General features: G+C 40.3%; 1 protein-coding gene across 1 annotated transcript; it reads left to right on the plus strand.

Moving 5' to 3' along the window:
- Positions 1-743: 743 nt before the first annotated feature.
- Positions 744-22,818, plus strand: SPARCL1 (SPARC like 1; the record flags this gene model as incomplete). Its single annotated transcript, XM_080698063.1, has 10 exons — positions 744-797; positions 6,226-6,375; positions 6,949-7,932; positions 9,592-9,664; positions 10,381-10,499; positions 11,187-11,307; positions 12,513-12,649; positions 15,824-15,972; positions 16,535-16,683; positions 22,721-22,818. 10 exons carry the CDS (start codon positions 744-746, stop codon positions 22,747-22,749), a joined length of 1,965 nt encoding a protein of 654 aa, XP_080554189.1. The 3' UTR covers positions 22,750-22,818.
- Between the last annotated feature and the right edge of the window lie 523 nt (positions 22,819-23,341).

The following is a 23,341-nucleotide window of genomic DNA, read 5'->3' on the forward strand; positions in this document are numbered from 1 at the left end:
AAATAAAGAAACCCTATTCTAAACTATACTATTTTGTATTTCTATAGTTTTCAAAAGCAGCAGGATAGTAATAATATACTGGCCCGTGACTATAGTTCCGTATATGCAGTAAATACTTGTAGAACGAATGAATGTTCAGTTTTGTAATATAGAGAAAGGAAACTGCATCTTTCAATAACTCTTTACAATTAGCGTTTACTATGAGAATAAATAATTTAAGTGACCATCAATATCCGATAAAAAGTAGACCTTATATATTTACTCTAAACATTAAATTCTGTGTATAAAATACTTTATTTCTGATGCAATAATCATAAAATATATTTGAGAGGATTTGGTAATTTAAGAGGAAAAGATAGCAGCATTCATTGGTTCATTTTCAGCCTTGGAATCCTAAACTATTAAAGCTAGAAGACCACTGGGTCGCCCTCTTACTGTTCCTCATGTGAGAAAACTGTATCTGAGGAAGGGTGCTTGACCCGCCCACGGGCAGGTTAGTCATAGTGCTGGAGTAGAATCCAGCTCCCCTAACTTACCGCGCTCCCCTCATTGTAAAGGACAAAATTGGGTAAGAAATGCCATTAAGTTGTCTTTTCAAACACCTTAGTCCACAAAGACAACAATCATCACCTCTAAATATAAAGAGCACTATTGTAGTCAGTATTTCTAAGATCCTCTTTTAGTCTTAAGGAAATGTTTACCCACTACTGAACTTATCTTCTTGGTTCACAGGTCCAGAAAACATGAGGACTGTGCTATTTTTTTTGTACATCTTGGGAACTGCAACTGCAATCCCGGTAAGTGTCCTTTCTTCCGTTGTCACAGTGTGCACTCGCTCTCTCTCTCTCTCTCTCTCTCTCTCTCTCTCTCTCTCTCTCTCTCTCTCTCTCTCTCTCTCTCTCTCTCTCTCTCTCTCTCTCTCTCTCTCTCTCTCTCTCCCTCTCTCTCTCTCTCTCTCTCTCTCTCTCTCTCTCTCTCTCTCTCTCTCTCTCTCTCTCTCTCTCTCTCTCTCTCCCTCCCTCCCTCCCTCCCTCCCTCCCTCCCTCTCTCCCTCTCTCTTTCTCTCTCCCTCTCTCTCTGTCCTCTCTCTCCCGACATTTAATTTAGAAACCCTCTACTTAAAAGAAAAGGTTTTATTATGAAATGACTTGAGATTATTTTCTATTTCAGTTTTATTTTTATTACCCAGTGTATGCATAACTTAAAAAAATCAAGATAAAGCATGTTCTATTAATATTTTTTCAGAGCTATCTTGTTCTGTTAGATACAATAAATACACAGCTGAAACTGTTGGGCATTAGTTTATTAACCATAAAATATGACCAATTACTGAAAGAATAGCAAGAAATAAATTATTCTCTGAATCTCATCACATTATTATCAGAAATCTAAAATTTTAACTTAGCCCTACTCACCAGAATTTTCTTCAAGATTATATACACAGTGGCTGAGAAATTCCAAGAGCCTGTAATAAAAAGAGACTAAAAACTCTAAAATTACAAATCGGCTCCTAACTCATTTTGGGGGGTGGGTTGAAAGTAGACAATATTACAGCATTTTCTACTTCATGATCAGATAGCGACTCCACCATGCACAAGCAATAAAGCAACTATTACACAAATCAGATCATTTGAGATCCTATGGGCAACCTCAAAACAACCTGAAAGTAAAAAAAACAAAAACAAAAAACTGAAACTATGACTTAGATGGTCATTTTACATGCCCTACAAATGATCCATATCATCTTTAATTAAACCAAAAGATTTGTGCCTGTTTTTTTTTTTTTCTTCTTTTTCTTTTTCACCACTGAAAGAATTAGCCTCCTTTAAATAGACAAAGCAATTTCTCTGGCATCCATTCCCTCCCTCCTCTCTCAGTCTAAGAGTGTCCTTGCTTTCTGGATAACTAATGGCTGCTTCTGGTCAACAGCTGTGTCAGCAAAAGCAAACTCCCTGCCACCCAGATCAAGCAGTTTGTAGAAAACAGAATCTATGACCACCACTAGGAATTGTGCTTAAGTAATATGGAGCTACTCCAACTGAAATTATACATTACACTCTGAAATTACAAAAGTGGGACAAATTAACACAGAAAGAAGATCCCACAGAACCATTGTTTTCCCCTGAAAACGTGTTTTGCTTTTGCAATGGTTGTGGCTTTTTAAACAGGCTTTAAAAGTGTCTTTGAACCAAATGTTCGAATGACACGCCTGCCTATAGACACATTCCAGATGTTTCTTTTCTAGAGAAATTTGTTATGTGCAGCCCCAGGCAAATGCTGTAAAACTAAACATCTTTCTCATAGGATTGACTATTTTATTTTATTTTATTTTTGTGGTGCTGGGGATGGAATCCAGAGGCTTTCTACCTTCGGGCTACACTCCCAGACCTATTTTATATTTTATTTGGAAACAGGGTCTCACTAAGTTGCAGAGAGCCTCACTAAGTAGCTGAGGCTGGTTTTCAACCTGTGTGATCCTCCTGTCTCAGCCTCCCAAGCGCTGGGATTACAAGTGTGCGCCACCACTCCCGGCGCAGATTGACTATTTTAAAATCTGTATCATCTTTCCCTCAATGTGGTGCTATATTTACTTCCAACTTTTATCATAGTCTACATCCCAAATAAAGTTCCTACTAAACAAAGTATCTATAAAGTTGTGGCATTTCTTACAACCAAGTCCTATCTTCCTATATGTATTCCTTTAATCATACAATACCATCAGGCCTAGTTTCACTGAAAAGGCAGAACTAAGACTTAAATGACTCTAAAAGAAACATAACCATTTGAACTAAGGAAGGAACATCTACAAAGCTGGAACTCAGAAACCGAGTAGACATCTTATGGATTTCAGAGGACAACATACACATTTTTTATGTCTATCAATAGTAAATAATAAATTTGTTACCTAGCCATGACATTTTAATTCAAGTCCACGTTCCAAAACAGAAAGACACAGATGCACACTCAGGTACCTGACAGAGTAGTGGGAGAAGTATTATGGTTGAGCATCTCTAACCCAAGAACATGAAATCCAGAATGCTCCAAAATTCAAGACTTTGAGTGCCAACATGACACCACAAGTAGAAAATTCTATACCTGACTCATGTAAAAGAAAACTCATATGACACAAAAAGGAAGGCATACTAAGAATACTGTGTAAAATTGTGGATAAGGTGCTTATAAAACGTTCATGAATTCTGGGCCGGGCATGGTGGCGCACGCTTGTAATCCCAGCATTCAGGAGGCAGAGACCAGAGGACTATGGTTCCCAGCGAGGCCTTCACAACTCAGTGAGACCCTGTTAAAAAGACTAAAAAATAGGGCTGGGAGTGTAGTTCGGAAGTACAATGCCCCTGGGTTCCATCCCCAGTACCGTGTGTGTGTGTGTGTGTGTGTGTGTGTGTGTGTGTGTGTGTGGATTCCTTATTTTGACTTAGCCCCCAACTCCAAGATATATCATTAGGTATATAAAATATTCTAAATTAACTGAAAAAATCCAAACTCTAAACCACTTCTGGTCCACACAAGCATTTTGTTGGATAAGAGATACTCAATGTGTATTTTACTTTATATTTACAAAATACTTTCTGTGCTTAATTTTATTATAACACTTAATCACACTTCATTAAAATCTTTGATTTTTCTCATCTGATTCCCACTACAAGGTCACATTGGGGTCTTGTTTGTGTCAGCATCCCCATTATCTATCAGCTACATGTTATATTTATTTGGAAAACAAATTAATAAGCATGTAAAAGTAAAGGGATCTGGAGAACTGGTCTGGGGGCCATGCCACTTGCCAGTGAGTGATTGCAGAGATTACTTGACTTTTGAGTATCAGTGTATAAAATGGGAAGAACACTAACAACTTCTTCATAGAGTGTGAGTATGTGAACAAATGCAGTAAAATAAAAATGCAATTTAATCTTTTAAAATCTGTGTCATTTTTCTCACCTGCTTAAATTATCCAGAAAAAGGTGGATTCTGTGTGGTTGGGAGATTCCAAAAGGATTCCCAGAGGGCATGTTAAATAAATACAGATGTGGGCATAATGATAAACAGAATTGAATTATCAAATATTTCTGAAAGAAAATGAGCTGCCAGTGTATTTGTGTATTTCTTCCTGCTGGGGGAGGCAGATAGAGTAGAGGGGGAGGGGAGCAGAGAGGGAAAGCAGTCATCCATTTATAAGCCTGAAATCCGCCCATCCATTGCCTTCCATGTGCCCCTTTCTGAAACGTCATCAAAATAGCCACCATTTTTCCTTCTCCCCTCCCCTGCCCACCCATGGTGATGCTGGGGATTGAATCCTGAGACTCATGCACACACTAGGCAAGCACTCTACCACAGAGCTACATTCCAGCCCTTCTTTTCAAACCCCTTCTTTATGACCTCTTTCAAAAAAATTTTTAAAGAATATTAATCTTCTTAGATTGAAAAGGGGATAAAAAGCAACAGAACAAATCAAATCTAAAACAGATCTGTACCCCATGGCTTGCTTTATGGCACACAGTCAGCAGTATAGGGTCTGCTCATTGAGTCTGAGTCACTCCAAATAGAGTCTGAGCTTTATGCTTGCTTCTGGATATATCTGCTGAGTACCAGCAGCACCTCCATAATAAAGATCCACGCCGAATACCTGCCTCATGTATTTAACAGTTCCTATCATTACCACAGTATGATATTATTACTAGGAGTTTTAACTTGAGTAACTCCTTAAAATTTACAAAATAGTTTATATACATAACTTTATCTTGAAATCTCTGTTGACTTCACCTTGAGAGACGGCAGGGTAGAAATTAACAACTTATCAAACCACAGATAGAAAGTAAGTAGCAGAGTCAGGACCTAAATGGGGGCCTCCAACATTTCAAGTCCAGTTCAATTTCTGGTCAAGCATCACTGCCCAGCTATTCATCTTCATCTCTAATCTTGCTAGAAATAGACCCTGGGCATGGTGGTGCACACCTGTAATCTCAGTACTTGGGAGGCTAAGACAGGTGGATCGAGGCCAGCCTCAGCCACTAAGGAAAACTCTCAGCAACTTAGTGAAACCCTGTTTCAAAATAAAGAATAAAAAATCAGGCTGGGATGTAGCTCAGAGGTAGAATGCCCCTGAGTTCAATCCCAAGCACCACCAAAAAAAAAAAAAAAAGTTTTTATGTTAAGTATCAGTAAGTACTTAAATGTTAAGAAAATATAAAATACTGTATCCTATGGCTAATTTTATTTGACTTCAACTTTCTGCAAAATAATACTTTCCAAATTGTAAAGTAACAATGTTTTGTAAATTTTTGAAAAATAACTTCAAAAGCTCAAAGATAATCATTATTGCCAGGCATGATAGTACACATTTGTAATCCCAGTACTTGGGAGGATTAGATAGGAGGATCACAGGTTTGCAGCTTGCCTCAGAAACTTATCAAGGCTCTCCACAATTTAGTGAGACACTATTTCAAAATGAAAAAATAAAATAAGGCTGGGGGCATAGCTCAGAGGTAGAATGCCCCTGTATTCATTCGCCAGTACCACAAAAACAAAATAAAGATATCATTATTAAAGGCTTTTGAGTTTGATTTTCACTCAGTCTCAGCATATGTAAGTTTGTCTAAACATTTAACATTATATTCTAGATATATTTGCTGGTATCCTCAAAACTGTAGAGAAGCCAAGTGTGGTGATACATACCTGTAATAGAGGGGCTGAGACAGGACGATCACAGGTTTGAGGCCAGACTCAGCAACTTATCAAGGCCCTCAGCAACCTAGTGAGACCCTGTTTCAAAATGAAAAACAAGCCAGGCGTGGTGGCGCACGCTTGTAATCCCCGCGCTTGGGAGGCAGGGACAGGAGGATTGCACTGGTTCGAAGCCAACCTCGCTGGCTTAAGAGACCCTGTTTCCAAATAAAAAATATAAAATGGGTCTGAGAGTGTAGCCCAGAGGTAGAAGGGCTCCATCCCCAATACCATCAAAAAACAAAAACAAAAAAAAAAAAGAAAAAGAAAATAGGGAAGGTGTTAGAGCTCAGAGGTAGAGAGCCCTGGGTTCAACCCCTAATCACCACACATAAGCATACATACATACAAATACACACAGGAAATTCTAAAAACTATTATCTAACTGATGTTATAAGTGAAGTATGCTGCCACTTTGATAACAAAAAAGTAACTGGTAAATTTTTAAATTTATATCTGGGGATGAATAACAAGTTTTAGTTTTTTCAGACAAATGCAAAGTTTTTATCTGATCACTCCAAACCAACTGCTGAGACATTGGTAACACCTGACAACACCGCAATCCCCAGCATAGGGGTTGAAGCTGCAGAAGATGAAAAAGAAATTCCAGTCTCCATGGAAGATCATCCCAACCATAAGGTAAAAGTGTCATCATATTAATGCATTTTTTATTTCTCCAAAGGACTCAGTATCAAAACATGGTCAAAGAGATTACCCTATTCATGTCTCAGTATAATTTATCTATACAGTCACATCAACTGTCTCCATTCACTAAAAGTTATTAGGATTAATGATTTTTACTCCTTGGGATGAGATGCTATGTAATTGTTTCATTTCGCAAAATTTAAATTCAGGTTGAACCTTTGGCTCTAAACTGTGATGAATATCATAAATACATGATAATGTATGGAGAAAAAGTGGATGGATATTAGATATTAGCTTACAAGTTATAAATGTGACTTTTGTACTTTTATTGGTGCATGCTAATTATAGTAAGGGCCAAAGTGATACAAAGATACCTGCACACATCACTTAGTGTATTTCCTTCTGCATCCCACCCCTCCCCACTTTCTTCCTCCTTGTACGTGTTAGTGAGATTGGTAGTGATACATTCATATACAGATACAGCATTAATTGAACTGTTTCCTTCCTTGGTTCTCCTTTTTCCCTTACATTATCACTTGTTCCAAGAATAAACTTTTTTCTTTTAAGGCTGAAAAATCTTCGCTATTAAGATCAGAAGAGGAAAACCATGAACAGTCAGCAGAAGAGGACAAGACTTACAGCCAAGAGCTGGGATCGAAGGACCAGGAGGACAGTGATGGTGACTTGAGTGTGAATTTGGAGTATTCTCCAACTGAAGGTACCTTGGACCTAAGAGAAGATCCCAGTGAGCTTCAAAAGAAAAAACTCCCAGAGAGCATTGACTCCTCTGCTTCTGATGATGCTTCCCTTGTGGATTCTAACCAACAAGAAAACATCACAACAGGAAAGGAGAACCAAGATTCATACCATCATTTGACTAAGAACAGTACCCAAAGCCAAGACCTAAGGGATGAAAGAAGCCAAGAACAAGATCCAAATGTTCCCAGTGAAGAAGAGGAAGAGGAACAAGAGCCAGGAGAAGTTGGTAACCCCACTGATAACCAAGAACAGGAGAAAGAGTTTCCCAAGGAGCATTCTAACAATAATCAGGAGGAAGACAGTAAACACTCCGATGATACTTTGGAAAAGTCCACTAATCAGCCAACTCTAGTAAGCAAGCTACAGAAGGATGAATTTGAGCAGGGAAACCAAGAACAAGAAGAGGATAACTCCAATGCAGAAACAGACGAGGATGATGCACCCAACATCTATAAGCATGTTCAAGACACTGAGTGGCAGAGCTCAGAAGGAAAAACTGGCCTTGAAGCTATTAGCAAGCACAAGCACCTGGGTAAAAAGACAGTTTCTGAGGCTTTGCTCATGGAGCCTACTGATGATGGTAACATCACGCCCAGAAATCCTGGAGCTGATGATGGAGGTAAGGACGGCCCTCGGCACAGTGCAAGCGATGACTACTTCGTCCCAAGCCAGGACTTTACAGAGGCGGAAAGAGCTCAGTCCAACTCCTATCACCTCAAACATGAGGAGCAAAGAGAAAGAACACAAGAGAATGAGAATGGAGATACCAGTGAGCCTGGAGACTACCAAGAGGTGAGTTCATTGACAGTGATGCATATCTGATAAAGTTAGTTATCAGCAAACAACCATGATATTTCTCTGTGCTCTCGCTCTCCTGTGTGGATTTCTATTAGTGTTTTATGAAAATAAATTATAGATTGAACATCCCTCTTCGAAATGAATGGGACCAGAAGTGTTTCATATTTTTTTCTCTTTTTAATTTTAGAATATGTGCATGTGCATAATGAAATATCTTAAAGATGGAACCCATATCTAAGAATAAAATTAATTTATGTTTCATACACACTTTATACACGTGGCCTAAAGGGACTCTTATACAGTGTTTTTAGTGTGTCTGCATTTTGACTGTGACTCATCACATAAGGTTAGGTGTGGAAATTCCCACTTGCGGCATCATGTCAGCACTTAAAAACTTTTGGACTTGGGAGCATTATGGATTGCAAATTTGCATATTAATGATACTCAACATGTGCAATTATTGGTTTTCCTGTCCATCACCATTATTGGATGGAGAATGCCTGTTTTATTTGGGTTTCCCTAGAAGCAGCTTGGATTTGAGTGACATTTATTTAAGAAATTCAGAGAATGATAAAGGAGTGGGAAAGTGGTATGAGGAGAGAGAGGAAGCTAATAAGAGGAACATTAATAAATATATCTAAAGGAAGTTCCTGAGGATTATTCCACTTGGAGAATGACAGGACCAGGCATTTATTTTGACTGGGTGTTGCCAGAGGGGTATTAAAATTCCCCAATACATCCAGTCTGATCTTAGAACAGATCAAATAGATTTCTATGGTTTCCCAGGTCCAGAAATGCAGATACTAAGTTGAAAATCCCCAAAGGTAGATGAAATAAGTACTAACAGTCCAGAAACACAGGGGTCACAGAGATCAGCTCCAATGTCCTGAAAGCAGGTGCCGTGTTGAGTTCCAGTTGACTCTTCAGGATCTGACAAAATGCCTCAGACAGAGCAAGAAAGCCAGCAATGCTGGTTGAGTTAGCTATAATGCTTAAGGTACTGTTTATTAAGCTAGCCCATACCAAAATGAGGATCTGAGACTGCAGCAGGGACCGAGGAGGAAGTATATTGTTATCTGGCTACTTAATCATTTGAAAAACCCCACAGCTACCCACCAAAAGGAACAGGCACAGTGTTTGGTGAGCAAGGTCCACAGTAATCTCAGTGACTGAGAGAGAACCTTGCTGCCTTCCTAAGAAAGGAGTTTTCCTACACTTTAACAACCAGCTAGGGAAGCTTTATCAACTTTATAGAGCTAACAGATAGAACCCCGTCTTAACTGCAGAACCAAAAGATGTGTTGTGTGGGTTTTTTTTTTTTACATTGTCAATGTTTTCCCAAATCCAAAAAGAGAGAGAGAGAGAGAGAGAGAGAGAGAGAGAGAGAGAGAGAGAGATTTCAACTCAGATTGAACAGTCTCCTGAGATACAGCCCTGGAACCAGTTGGTGAAGACAGAAAAGGATTCTGTTCTCCATCCAAAGCTTACCGTTTATCTCTGCGGTTATCCCTTTTTTTTTTTTTTTTTTTTTTTTTAGATCTGACATTATTTGTCTATGAAAAAACTCCACGACAGTATGCACAGTGGGAAGCTAACTTAAGTAATGGTTCTTCTCTTAAGAGAGCTTAACTTCTGCTCTTGTTATTTTTAAAGCCCAAGAAAGCAGAGAGCTCATCAAATGAAGATGTTACGTCAAGCGAAGGCAGCACGCGGGTGCACGGCGTCGGTGAGTCCATGCAGGAATGCTGCTTGTGACTGCCGCTCTAAGCTTGTCCTCTTCCTTCGTGGCACAGCAATTTTCCTCTCCCAAGTCCTGCCCCAAGAATTGTCCCCATAAGTTGTTGATATTTTCTTGCTCATATCTGATAAACTGTGAATCAACGTGTTTACAAACTCGACATCCTGCTGAGATATTAGCATAAAGCTAGAGTTCTTTTTCCCTATTTTCTTTTGTTCCTGAGAATTAATTCTACCGTATTTATTCTCAAATTCATAACTTACTACTAAATTTAGGTTCATACTTAATGAAGGGCCCAATCCTACTCTAATCACGCACATTTTCTATTCCAACATAAGATTCTCGTGGCTTACTTAACTTCAGATCAATTTACACAACCCCGCGGCATACACTTCAGACCATGACCATCTCAGGCAGACAAGGAAGAGTTGTTTGCTCTTTTTACATCTCCAATCTAAACTGCTGCAAGAAGAAATGTAAACTATTGTGTAAAGATTCAGATGCCAGAAGGTTCCATCTGGAAATCAACATATCTATGAGTTAAAGCAGTTTCTGATGTTTTCCCACTTTCAATTGTTCAGATTTCAAGAGCTCAAATTTTCTGCCTTATTAAAAAAAAAAAAAAAGCTAATTGTCTGGATATATTTTCATTGATATACTTAATTTCACTTTGTCCGTGTCTTCTGTCCAAACTCTTCTTTTAGATTCTTGCATGGATTTCCAGTGTAAACGAGGACATGTCTGCAGAGCAGAGCAACCGGGAAAACCTCACTGCGTTTGCCAGGATCCAGAGACCTGTCCTCCAGCAAAACCCCTTGACCAAGTAAGCATTCCACAAAGCAGTCCTTAAGATGCACCAAGAGACTAGGGATTTGAATGAAAGTAGTTTTCAATTGATTTTTTGTTGTTGTTGTTTCTTAAAAGTAAATGCATAATTTACAATCTAATATTTAAAGCAATACCAAATATGAACAAATACCAGATGAATCAAAGTATTTCAATTGTTCCATTAAAAGGTAGTAACGGCATTTGGGCTGTAGAACTCATTTTAATTAATTTACTTATTTATTTAGCCATACCCCCAGCTACATTTTTATTATTATTATTTTAATTTTGTAACAGATTCTCACTAAGTTGCAGAAGGCCTTGCTAAGATGCTGAGGCTGGCCACTAACTGAAGTCCTCCTGTCTCAGCCTCCCAAGTACTAGGATTACAGGTGTACACCACCTGGCTTGCAGAATTCATTTTAAAACTTATTCTACCTCTGGAACATCTGCAGTTTTCATTCTACTGAGCATATCTGGAGCTAAATTGTCATCACTACTGAAAAGGTTTAGCTCATTTATTTTGGTGCCAAATCAGAGAATTATGATTTTAGTAGTCTTGCCTACCTGACCACATCTTTGGCCCAGAATCATTTATCAGACACCCTGTGAACCTCAGGAGCAGAGTGTTTTTCATTGGGTATTTGGCTCTATATCAACTTCTTCTCTTGTTCATCTACCTCAGGCTTGTGGCACCGACAACCAGACTTACGCCAGCTCCTGCCATCTGTTTGCTACCAAGTGCCGACTGGAGGGGACCAAAAAGGGACACCAACTGCAGCTGGATTATTTTGGAGCCTGCAAATGTAAGATTCAATCACTAGTACCAACCACCATTTCAGGGACAGTTTGGGGTGAATGTGAATTACATATATATGCAAACCTGAAAAGACTAATGTGGTTACGAACTCAAGTTGCATGTTAAAATCAACTGGGAAAACTTCAAAAATAATAGGAAGAATTCCCACTCCTTAACCGTGGGAGGTTCTGATTTAATTGAGCTAGATTGGAACCCTGGAATTGTTTTCTCATTTGTTTTTCAAGTAACCTAGACAATTCTAATGTGCAGCCAGAGGTCAGAACCGCTATGATATTGTTATCCATTTAACCTTAGAGATGAGTTACTGGAATTTTGCTAAATTATTTGCCCTCTTCCCAATTTAAGTTAAGAGCCTTGGCCAGGAGGCTTTATGACAACATATTCTTCCAGAAGCTTTTTAAAGCTGTCTTCCTTTCCCAGGATGCTCTCAGTTGTGTTTGGCTCCCGAACTGATAAGTGATTCTCCACATTAGCAGTGCTCACGGATATTTCCGGCTCTTCCCTCTTTCCAGACACAGAAAAGAATTACTCTTGTCTGCCCCTTGATGTTAAGTGTGGTCGTCTGACTTACGCTAAAATGAAGTGAGCAAGACCACCCATGCGCATTCTGGGATGAAGGACATAAGAGCTGTAATACAGTTCTCCACGCTCTCCCCAGACCCCAAAGCCTGTGTCGAGATGGTGGCCACAAAGGAGGAGCCCCGGGGAGCAGAAACCCCCACCCTGCCAACTTGTTTTCGACTTGTAACAGGACAAAGAAATAGCGTTTATCTCTTTAAGTTAGTGAGATTTCACGTTGACTGTTAGCATAGTGTAAGCTAAATTCTGATTTTTCCTCTTGTCCTCCAGAGAACTAGCCCTCTTGCCCTCCACTTCTAAATTCACCTCTCTGGCTCTACAGCACTGGTTCTTGGCCCAAGCTGCACATCAAAATTACTTTCGGAGCCTTTAAAACATCTTGCTGCCTTGGCTCCATCCCAGAATAGTCTAATCAGAATTTCTTTGGATAGAAACTGGCATTCCATGAGTTTTTAAAACACCTCAGGCAGTGCCGTTGTGCCCCCGGGGTTAAGGATCACTGTCCTAACAGTTCTGTCAGTCTCCAGAAGTTACTAAGTGTCAGGTGATGAGGACTGTCTCGGGGGCAGAAGCAAAACCCAAAGATCACAATATATTTTCTGCTTATCACAGCTATTCCTGCTTGTACCGACTTTGAAGTGGCTCAGTTCCCTCTCCGGATGAGAGACTGGCTCAAGAATATCCTCATGCAGCTCTATGAACCGAACCCTAAGCACGCTGGCTACCTAAATGAGAAGCAGAGAAGCAAAGTAAGTCGTCCACGGGTCTGCTACCTAAAGGTTTGTGCAGAGAGCCTGAGGAAGCAGCTGTGCTGGGGGCTACCTCCCTCTGCATGGCAGCAGGAGCCCATGCCATCTCCCCAGACCTGAGTAGCCCACAGAGATTAACATTCTAATAGTGGTTACTGTTTATGCGTTTATGCCGCAAGGTTTAGTACACTTCTCCTTTTTTTTTTTTTTTTTTTTTTTTTTTTTTTTGGTGGTGGTACTGGGGTTCCTGGAAACCCTTCTACCCCCGGGCTACACTCCCAGACCTATTTTATATTTTTATTTGGAAACAGGGTCTCTTAAGCCAGCAAGGCTGACTTTGAACCTCCGCGATCCTCCTGTCTCCACCTCCCAAGCGTGGGGATTACAAGTGTGTGCCATCATGCCCAGCCTGGTTTGGTACACTTCTAAACTGCCCCGTTTCTACTCAGTGGCCTGGATAAGGGCTCTTTAATTCATATCTAAGCTCTGGTTGGGCAAAGTTAACATAAATTCAGCATTTATATAACAAAGCCCTGTGTTAGTCAGCTTTCTATTAGTGTTACAAATACCTGAGATAAGATACCTTAAAAAAAAAAAAAAGAAAAATTTAAGCCGGGCGTGGTGGCGCACGCTTGGCTTGTAATCCCTGTGCTTGGGAGGCTGAGACAGGAGGATCGCTTAGGTTCGAAGCCAGCCTCAGCTACTTAGTGAGGCTTTCCATGATCAGTTTGTTTGGGGGCCTCTGGTGAGGCTGCACCCTATCCTGTACAGCAAGTTGGTTACATCACAGCAAGCCAGGAAGCACAGAAAGTCAGAGAAGGGCCATGTTCCCTATACCCTTTTCAAGGGTATGCCACATATGACCAGAAGTTTGCCGAGTAGGCCTCATCTGTTAAGGTTCCTACCACCTCTCAATGGTACTATGGGCTGGGGATAGGCCTTTAGCACATGGGCCTTGGAGAAACGTTCCAGATCCAAACACGTCACTTAAATCTGAACTTTTGCTCGCCATCCTAGGCCAAGCACAGACACATGATTTAAGGAAAATCCATTTCTCACAATGTCAATGCTATATTAAGATTAAAAAGTGCAGAATATTGATTTCAGAAATGTCCAGACTTGTAATCTGAGTACTTGGGAGGCTGAGACAGAAGGATCGCAGTTTATGAACAGCCTCAGCTACTTAGTGAAGTCCTTTGTAAGTTAGTGAGACCTTGTTTAAAAATAATTTTTAAAAAGGGGTGGGAGTGTAGCTTGGAGGTAAAATACCCCTGGATTCCATTCCCAGTACTAAAAAAAAATTAATTTTTCAGAGAGAAATCATTCATCAAGTAGTTATTCAGAATATGCTAGGCCAGGTGTGGTGACACACACTTGTAATCCCCGTGCTTGGGAGACTGAGACAGGAGGATCACACAGGTTTGAAGCCAGCCTCTGCTGGCTTAAGAGACCCTGTTTGTTTCCAAATTTTAAAAAAATATATAAAATAGGTCTGCGAGTGTAGCCCGGGGGTTCCATCCCCAGCACCACCCAAAAAAAAAAAAAAAAAAAAAAAGCTAGACGCCAGGAGTTGATCTAAGTACTGAAGATACAACAATGAATGAAACAAATTCCAGCCAAAGACAGATTCAAATAAGTATCTGTGTCTGTGTCTGTGTGTATGTATATCTATATATTTGTATATATACATATATGCAAATATGAAACTACATAAGAATATATGGAAATGCAATTCAGTCAGCAAATATATGCATTAGATATGTCAGGTACATGACATATCTATGAAGAAAGATGAAGCAAGAAGGAAGGTGTGCTAGGACTTGGGAGGCTGAGACAGGAGGATCATGCAGCTCAGCTACTTAGTGAAAACTTGTTTCCAAATAAAATATAAAATGGGTCTGGGAGTATAGCCCAGAAGTAGAAAGCCCCTGGGTTCCATCCCCAGTTCCACAAAAAAAAAAAAAAAAAAAAAAAATATTGTGGCTATAAAAGGGTAAAAACAGATGAAGTGGCAGCGGGAGAGGAGAGTGAGTTCAAGAATTCTACCTGCCAGTAGGAGATGGTAAACAATGTTTATTTGTATGTTTTTGGAAATAACCCAGTAACAAAGGTAGAATTAATGAAGAACAGAGAATGTGCCCCACTGTGAAGGGTGTTCTAGACTAGGTGCTCCAACAGATGAGAAGGGGAGGCTCAGGCTAGGAGGCCAGAAGCTCATCACTGGTACAGAGGAGAGGTGTTGGGTGTTGTCATGGGAACCGGGCGCAAGCTTCCTTTGATTGCTTCCAATCTCAGCGAATAATAGATAAATCCACAAGCCAAGAGTCTAATATGCATTGCTCATGGGTAATCTCTATCTGCCCTCTTCAGTACATTGTCACAGATCGCCTTGCAAGCATTAGGTATGAAAACAGGAATTACGATGGAGGCAGCCAAGCAGCAACAGTTCAGAGCTAAACAGAGATTAATTGGAACACATAGAAGATTAAGAATGGAGGATGCCAACTAGCTAGGACCTTTCATTAACTAATCAAAACTTCTGCTTAAGTCAGTTCAGCCTCTTTCACTTAAACCCTCTCATGGTTTTAAGGAATGTAGTAAACATTACTGGTTAAAAGAAAAAGTTAAAAAAAAAGGGCACCTTTCTTTTGAAAATTTCAAGTTTCTTTTTTTTCTTTTCGTTTTTTCTTTTTTTTCTTTTTCTTTTCTTTTTATTTTATTTAATTTTATTATTTATTTATTTATTTATTTATTTATTTATTTATTTATTTATTGCAGCTCTGGGGATAGAACCCAAGAGCATTCAACCTCCGAGCTACATCCCCTGCCCTATTTTTTTTTTTTTTTATTCTTTAGTTTTTGAAACCGAGTCTCACTGAGTTGCAGAGCCTCACTAAGTAGCTGAGGTTGCCCACCAACCGCGATCCTCCGGTCTCAGCCTCCCGAATGCTGGGATTACAAACGTGTGCCACCACGCCCGCTAAATTTCAAGTTTCCTAATTTAGCTGCTATCCTATGTAGACATAAGACAACCTAGAGAGTTGATTAGGAGGCATTTGATTGGCATGTATGTGTCCTGTAGTGTTACTGTTACTTTTCAAGTACAGTTTAACAAGTGGCAATTCCATTGCACTTGTCTGATGCTTTGACACTCTTCTCTCCTCTTAACCCCAGGTCAAGAAGATTTACCTGGATGAAAAGAGACTCTTGGCTGGGGACCATCCCATTGAACTTCTCTTAAGGGACTTTAAGAAAAACTACCACATGTATGTGTACCCTGTGCACTGGCAGTTCAATGAACTTGACCAACATCCTACAGACAGGTAAAAACTCTACCTTCCCATGAGTGGGCCACTCTCTGATTAAATAGAATCCATGCGAAATAGAAACAGAATTAGGAAACTTCCCCGTTCCATTTTAGAACAATGAAATGCCAAACACACAATTGTTTTGAAAATAACAATGTGGTCACACCACAGTTCCCAAGTTTACATATCAAGGTCCAGCTTCCCACAGAGACTTGTTAAACTTTTTTTATTCTTAATCCTAAAATCTCAAGACAGAGTCTGATTGGCTCATCTTGGGTCAAGTGACTATACCTGGAACAATTGAGTGTGGCCAGTGGGTAAGGACCAAGCTGTATAATCATGAGTATTGGGGATATACCCATAGGTTTAGGACAGAGGGAGGACAGTTCCTGGTGAATAGAGAAAACTTGGGAATTGGCATCCCAAACGTTGTCTACCTTACCTGCAATTGTTTCATTTTCAGTTTTCCATCCAAAGGCGGCAACCTTGTGGGAAATAAATGTCCTTGATGGTACTAAGATTTAAATCTTCCTATACACACTGCTCCACTAATAGGTTTCCATTTATCTCATTGCAGAATCTTGACGCATTCTGAGCTTGCTCCGCTGCGAGCCTCTCTGGTGCCCATGGAGCACTGCATAACCCGCTTCTTTGAAGAGTGTGACCCCAACAAGGATAAGCACATCACCTTGAAGGAGTGGGGCCACTGCTTTGGAATTAAAGAAGGTAAATTCATGATCAGCCAAAGGAGAGAAGTTTCCTTGTCCCCAATAAACCCTAGAGACCTAACAGAGAGGTCCTGGTATACATTCTTAATCTTCTTCTTCGTTTTTGTTTTGTTTTGTTTTGTTTTGTTTGCGGTATTCTACCTACGAGCTACCCTATCCCTATTTTTTTGTCTTTTTTAATTTTTGAAACAGGGTCTCACTGAGTTGCAAAGGACCTCACTAAGTAGCTGAGCCTGTCCACCAACCGCAATTCTCTAGTCTCAGCCTCCCAAATGCTGAGTAATCCCAAATGGGATTACAAGCATGTGCCACCACACCTGGCCCTGCTGTGCATTCTAATGCAAACTAGAGGCAGTAAGGAGACTTTCACAAATAGGATGGCAAGGCTGTTTCTCACCACATTTCTGACACTCTGCTTCCAGAGGGTAGCAAGGATAGATATGTACTGAGGTCTAAGCAGTCAACTAAGCATAAGATATGATCCAATCCAGAGAGCCGTGACACATCTCAGAAGGCTTTATACTCTCCCTTATTTTATATCCTTCCTTAACCTGACTGTTAGGTCTAACTTAGAAATTATACCTGAAGGCCGGGCGTGGTGGCGCACGCTTGTAATCCCCGTGCTTGGGAGGCGGAGACAGGAGGATCGCGCAGGTTCGAAGCCAGCTGTGCTGGCGTAAGAGACCCTGTTTCAAAAATATAAAATAGGTCTGGGAGTGTAGCCCGGAGGAAGAAGGGCTTCCAGGAACCCCAGTACCACCAAAAAAAAAAAAAAAAAAAAGAAGTTTGCCCATTTATTCAATTCATTGCTTACACAAACTGCTACCTTCTTATCCTAACCTTATATAATATTCCCTTAACTCTAATATTGGCAAGGGCTTCCTTAACTAAAACCTCAGGCTGGGGAAGACTTTTCTTCCTGCATTCCTACAGTGGCGCACACTTGGAATCCCCACGCTTGGAAGGCTGAGACAGGAGGATCACACAGGTTTGAAGGCAGCCTCAGCTACTTAGTGAGGCTCTCAGCAACTTAGTGAGACCTTGTTTCCAAATAATGTATAAAATAGGTCTGGGAGTATAGCCCGAAAGTAGAAAGCCTCTGGGTTCCACCCCCAGTACCACCAAAAAAAAAAAAAAAAAAAAAAAGAATTCATGACCAACACACTAAAGACTGGATTTTACAATATCACATCACAAATTATGTGCAAACACTATTCCTTTGACCAAAACTGACCTAAGGTTGCATCTTCAGTGATGGTGGTAGGGCAATAGAAGGGGATCAGAGGACTCTTCATTCTTGCAGTGGGGGAGTTTAAATTTAGACATTTGTTATGCTGGGTTATGTCTTGATTACTACCTTCTCTTTTCCTAAGCTAGAGTTGGTTTTTACGAGCAAATATGTTCTCAATAATCAAGTTATGAATTATGTCTCAAAATGAACTGTTCACAGAACACGTTGGAACTGTTCACAGAATGTAAATAAGAGTAAACAACAAAACTCTGAAGCGGAGGTTTTGTGCCTGTATTTGCGACATTTGTGTAGGATGAATATGCTCACAAGCCAGAGTAAAGAAAAGCGAGTTCACTCAAGGTCGGAGCTTCCAAATGAGGTCAACTGTGTGACCTTCCATTTAAAAAGATTCTTCATGCAAATGGATAATGCCTTCAAGTTAGAAAGAAAAAACTAAGAGTATGAGCATATATTTATTGATAAACAGGTCAGCAGAAAGAGTCCTTTTTCTCTATGCTATTATTCTGTGAAATAAATGCAGCTGTAATGGACAGGCAGTGCTATTTGTGTGAGCAACTAGTTCTGGGAATTAGCTGTCTGGACTGCATAACAGGTTATTCCACCATAGCGGTTTAAAGCCTCTCTCAGTTTTCAAGGTCAGGAACCTGGGAGTAGCTTACCTGGATGGTTCTGGCCTAGCATCTCTCAGGACGCAGTCCAGCTGTCATCCTGTGTGGCAGTTATCTGATGCTCCACTAGGGCCCGTGGCTCGGCTCCTAAACTCACTCACATGGCTTCTGCAGGAGGTTTCGCTATCTCACCCTGTGGGCCTCTCCACAGTGCTGCTCGAGAGTGAGTGACCAGAGAGAAAGAGAGAGCTAGAAAGAAAGTGAGAGAGCAAGAGAGAGCACGTGCGTGCTCGCTCAGGATGGGAGCCCATACCATTACTTCCGCCATATTCTGTGGCCACACTGGCCAACCCCGCTACCATGCAGTGGAAGACCACAGGAGGCAGAGGATCGTTTGCAATCACCCTGGGGACTGGACCCTGCCAGTACTAATATGAAAGTCATAAGCTATAAAGACCCAAACCCATACAGACAATGTCAACTTCCTTTCTAACATTTATTGTACAAGCAGTATACTTATAAAACTTGAAATATATTTCTCAGAATGAATAAAACTGTCTTTTTTATTAAAAAGACAAAACATACCCAATGATAGCTGCCCTACCTTTGACACCCTACCATTAACAAGAGGGAGGAACTTAGCTGAGCTAAGACCTGTTATATAGGCCTTAGGACATATGACTTTAAAGGCCTGACACAAAGGCCTTTTGGGACCGAGCCTATTTATTTAAGAAAGCTGTCTGTGTTTCTCCGTTCCTTCTGTAAAGCTGGCAGCTCTTCAGCATGTGAGCTCACGCAGGCACTGTGCTGAGGGTTGTCTGGGAGGAGCAGGAAGAGCTTATCACCCAGTGACTGGCAAAGCTCCTAATGATCTTGTTTGTGTAATGTGGTTTGGCCGTCATTATGTTATTTTGAAAACGGGAAAGAATTACCACATAATAAAGCAGATATTAAACATTCGATCAGAATAAGTAAACAAGTTGTTGCTTTGGGACATAGCCAGGGAAAGCAAAAAAGAAAAAAAAAGAAAAAGAAAAATCTCTTTGTAAGGGTACCCTTTCTTCCCACAGGGCTAAGAAATCCATAGGAAAAGATAAATCTTAGCTGGTGTTTGAATTTTAATTGCTTGTGACCTGAACTAGCTAGCTGTGTTCAAATATTCCAGTTGTGTCATCAGCAAGCTATGCGTAATAGGGCGTGCGGCTGATCCTCTGTGGCTCTTAGTGTTCAATTAGCTGCTGGAGGAGTCTTCATTTATTTAGTGCTCAGGACACTCCATGTATTAACATCTGCCCATGTTAAATGCCTTCCAAGGGAAACTACAGCAGGTCCTAGGCAGCCACTAAAGATGTAATTCTGAGAGTGCAGGAGAATCACCAAACAAGGGAGTGATCTCCCTGGGTTTGTATTAAAGAAAGCTTTCTCTGGCTATTTGTGAAGAGGCCAAGAAGTGGATATTGTAGTAAGTTCATGCTGGGGTTGATGAGCACTTGAACTAAAGGGATTACCATAGGGAAAGAGAGAAGTAACTTTAGCAAGATATATTTTAATGTTAAGTATAATCAAGATATACAGAATGTAGAAATGAGAAGGAAAGGGTTGATAGGAAATATATGGGGAAAGAGAGCAGTGAACTGAGAGACAGAGAAGGAGAAAGGAAAGAGCCTAGGTACCTGGCTTGGGCCCAGCAGGATAATTAAAGACATCTTTCACTGAGACAGAAACACAAAGACATAATCAGACTGGGGCAATGACAAATTCTATCTTGGACACATTGAATTTTGAAGTATTTGGAAGACAATGTACCATTGGTAGTTGGGAAAAATGTGTCTACATTTCAAGAGAGTTTTAGAACTGAAATCACATTTGGGGATTATGAGGATACAGACAGTAATCGATACCAAGGAAGGGAATTAAGTCTTCCAGGTAAAATGCACTGAGCTACATAAAAAAGGGCTTAGGGGAGCCGGGTGTGGTGGCGCACACTTGTAATCCCCGCGCTTGGGAGGCAGAAACAGGAGGATCGTGCAGGTTCAAAACCAGCCTCAGCTACTTAGTGAGGCTCTCAGCAACTTAGTGAGACCCTGTTTTCAAATGAAATATAAAATAGGTCTGGGAGTGTAGCCTGGAGAAAATCCCTGGGTTTCTCCCCCAGTACCACAGAAAAAGAGGGGCTTAGGGTTGAATGCCAAGGAACACCTCCACTTAGATGATGGATACAGAAGGAAGTTCAAGAAGGAAAATGAAAAGTCACTCCTGAAATGGAGGAAGATACCCAGGAAAGCGCCATGGAGTTAGAGGTTGACACCAAATGCTACTGAGATGCAGAAATAAGGATATCTTGTGCCTTGGTGTGTCTGTCAGCTTTTCACCACTGTGATAAAATGCCTGAGGAAAACAACTTAGAGGAGGAAAGATTAGTTTTGGCTTACTACTTCACAGGCTGTTGTCCACAGTCACTTGGCGCCATTTTATGGGTCTGTGGTGAAGCTGAATACCATGGCAGCGAGCGCACAGGGCACAGAGCTTCTCACTTCAAAGTGGCCAGAAAACAGAGGGCTGGGGCAAGCAAGGGGCTGGCACAAGAGATACTCTTTCCAGGCACATCCCCAGGGACCCGCCTCTTCTTTTTAGTCCCCACCATATTCCAATAATGCCATCAGATTTGAATCTGTCAATGGATTGATCCACCAATGAGGTCAGCTCCCTCATGATCCAGCCGCTTCCCCAAATGCCACCTCTGGACACTGCTACAGTGTGGGCCATGCCTTCAACACACGCGCCTCTGGGGACACTCCAGATCTAAGCCACAACACTGGATAAGAGTAGTTGGGTGGCATGGCAGACATAGAAACCAGATTCTATAAGTTGAAAAATAACTGGAGATGAGAAAAGATAAAGAGTGAACATTTGAAGGTAAGAAAGAGGTAGAGGGGGACAGAGAGTTGAGGAAAGTCTAATTTAGAATAAAAGAGGCATGAGGCATTCATTCATTTATTCATTCACTTGACATTCACTCTACTGATGGTCTCCATCATCCCAGACACTGTTCAAGAGACTAGATATAGAGGATACTTAAATTCCAAGGGGAAGGGCCTAGTAAAAAAGGAAAGATTTAGAATATAACTTTAAAAATTGGAAAATAGAAGGAAAATTTTTAAAAAGTCAGATCTTCAGCACAGATAGAGGAATTGGCCTTAAGGGCAACAGAAGGGACATCTCTCACCAGGTATAGTAATTGGTACATGCCAAAAATCCCAGCTACATGGGAGGCTGAGGCAGAAGGATGCTAATTTGAGGCCAGCCTGGGTAACTTAGTGAGATCCTGCTCAAAATAAGAAGGGCTGAGTGGTAGAATGCTTGCCTAGCATGCATGAGGTTCTAGGTTCAATTTCCAGTACTACATAAAAAAAGATATTTCTCATCAGAATAACTAAAAGAATACAAAAAGTACCTGTGCAAATACAAATTTATAAGTAATAAAGTTGGAATCTCCATTTTAATAATGAAGCCATTTTGAAATATATCAAAATCTATACTCTCTCCTCTTTCTGGAAGAAAGATTTATATTGGGCAGGGAAATTACCTGGTGCCTCCAGACATGTATTAGTTTAATATGCTTCAAATTAATCTCCCATAAATATTTCTTAACAATTATTGACAAAACCTATCCAAGTATAGCTGGGTGGGCCTTGCTGGCAGGGAATGGTCTTATTAGAAGATTCTGTCTTCCACTGTTATGACTGCAAGTTCATTACAGGTTACTCAACTCCTAGCAAGCTGGATTGAACCAGCACTATATTTCTAGCTCTTTCTATTATATTTTAACTTCCCTTATAGATTAGTATATTTGGCTGGGCCTTTTCTTAACCTGTTCTTCTTTTGTTAGTGGTTCTCAATCCTACATCAAAACTCCCTACAGAACTATCTGTATCTATATGCCATCAGTCCACCCCTAGAGATTCTGATTCCAGAGGCCATTGGGGAGGCCCAATCATATATATTTTTTAAAGTTCCTCGGTGAGGTTGATGTCTTACTAAGGTTTAGAATCACTGTGGTACTGCTTTATTAGATGGCTTTTCCAATGGTCTAGCTCTAACAATGTTAGAACTATTTATGCTATGACTCTGGTGACTGTCTAAAAGTGTATTTGTTTTGTTTTTGTTTTTTGCAGAGGACATAGATGAAAACCTCCTGTTTTGAATGGAGATTTGAAAGAACTCAGACTTCCCAGCATCCTCTACTCTAATCACTTCTGAAATATGTGCATCCATGATATTGGTAGATCTGTATTTAGCACAATACTTGCATGTATGAGAACACAATGAAAGTCACTGCTTGATTAAATAATAGATACGTACCAGGCATTAAACATTAACTTAGGAAATAAAACTTTAAAATTAAATAAAATAACTATACACAAAAGACTGTACACTGTTTATAAACAGTTTAGCTAATAGTAATCTCACTCTGCATCAACAAATTATTACTAATCACAAACGTGAAAAAATAATGTGTTCATATTATCCATAACATCATGTGTGCTTCAAGAAAATGGAATATTGCTCTTTTGTGGTTGATGTTTTGTTTTCAATATCTTAGTACCCTAATAAAAAGTGCATATAAATCCAAATGCCTATTCAAGTTTATTTTCAATTATTTATTAAATAGTCCCTGGGTAAAAGATCAACCCAGGACCCACAACTCATATCAATTATAATTGTGCTTCTTAGACCTTCCTACTTGGGGTAGGGGTGAATGTGGGTAAAGAAAAAGGGTAAGACGTTTCCCATGA

Source organism: Muscardinus avellanarius (genome assembly GCF_963383645.1).
Source record: "Muscardinus avellanarius genome assembly, chromosome: 6".
Taxonomy (NCBI): Eukaryota; Metazoa; Chordata; class Mammalia; order Rodentia; family Gliridae; genus Muscardinus; species Muscardinus avellanarius.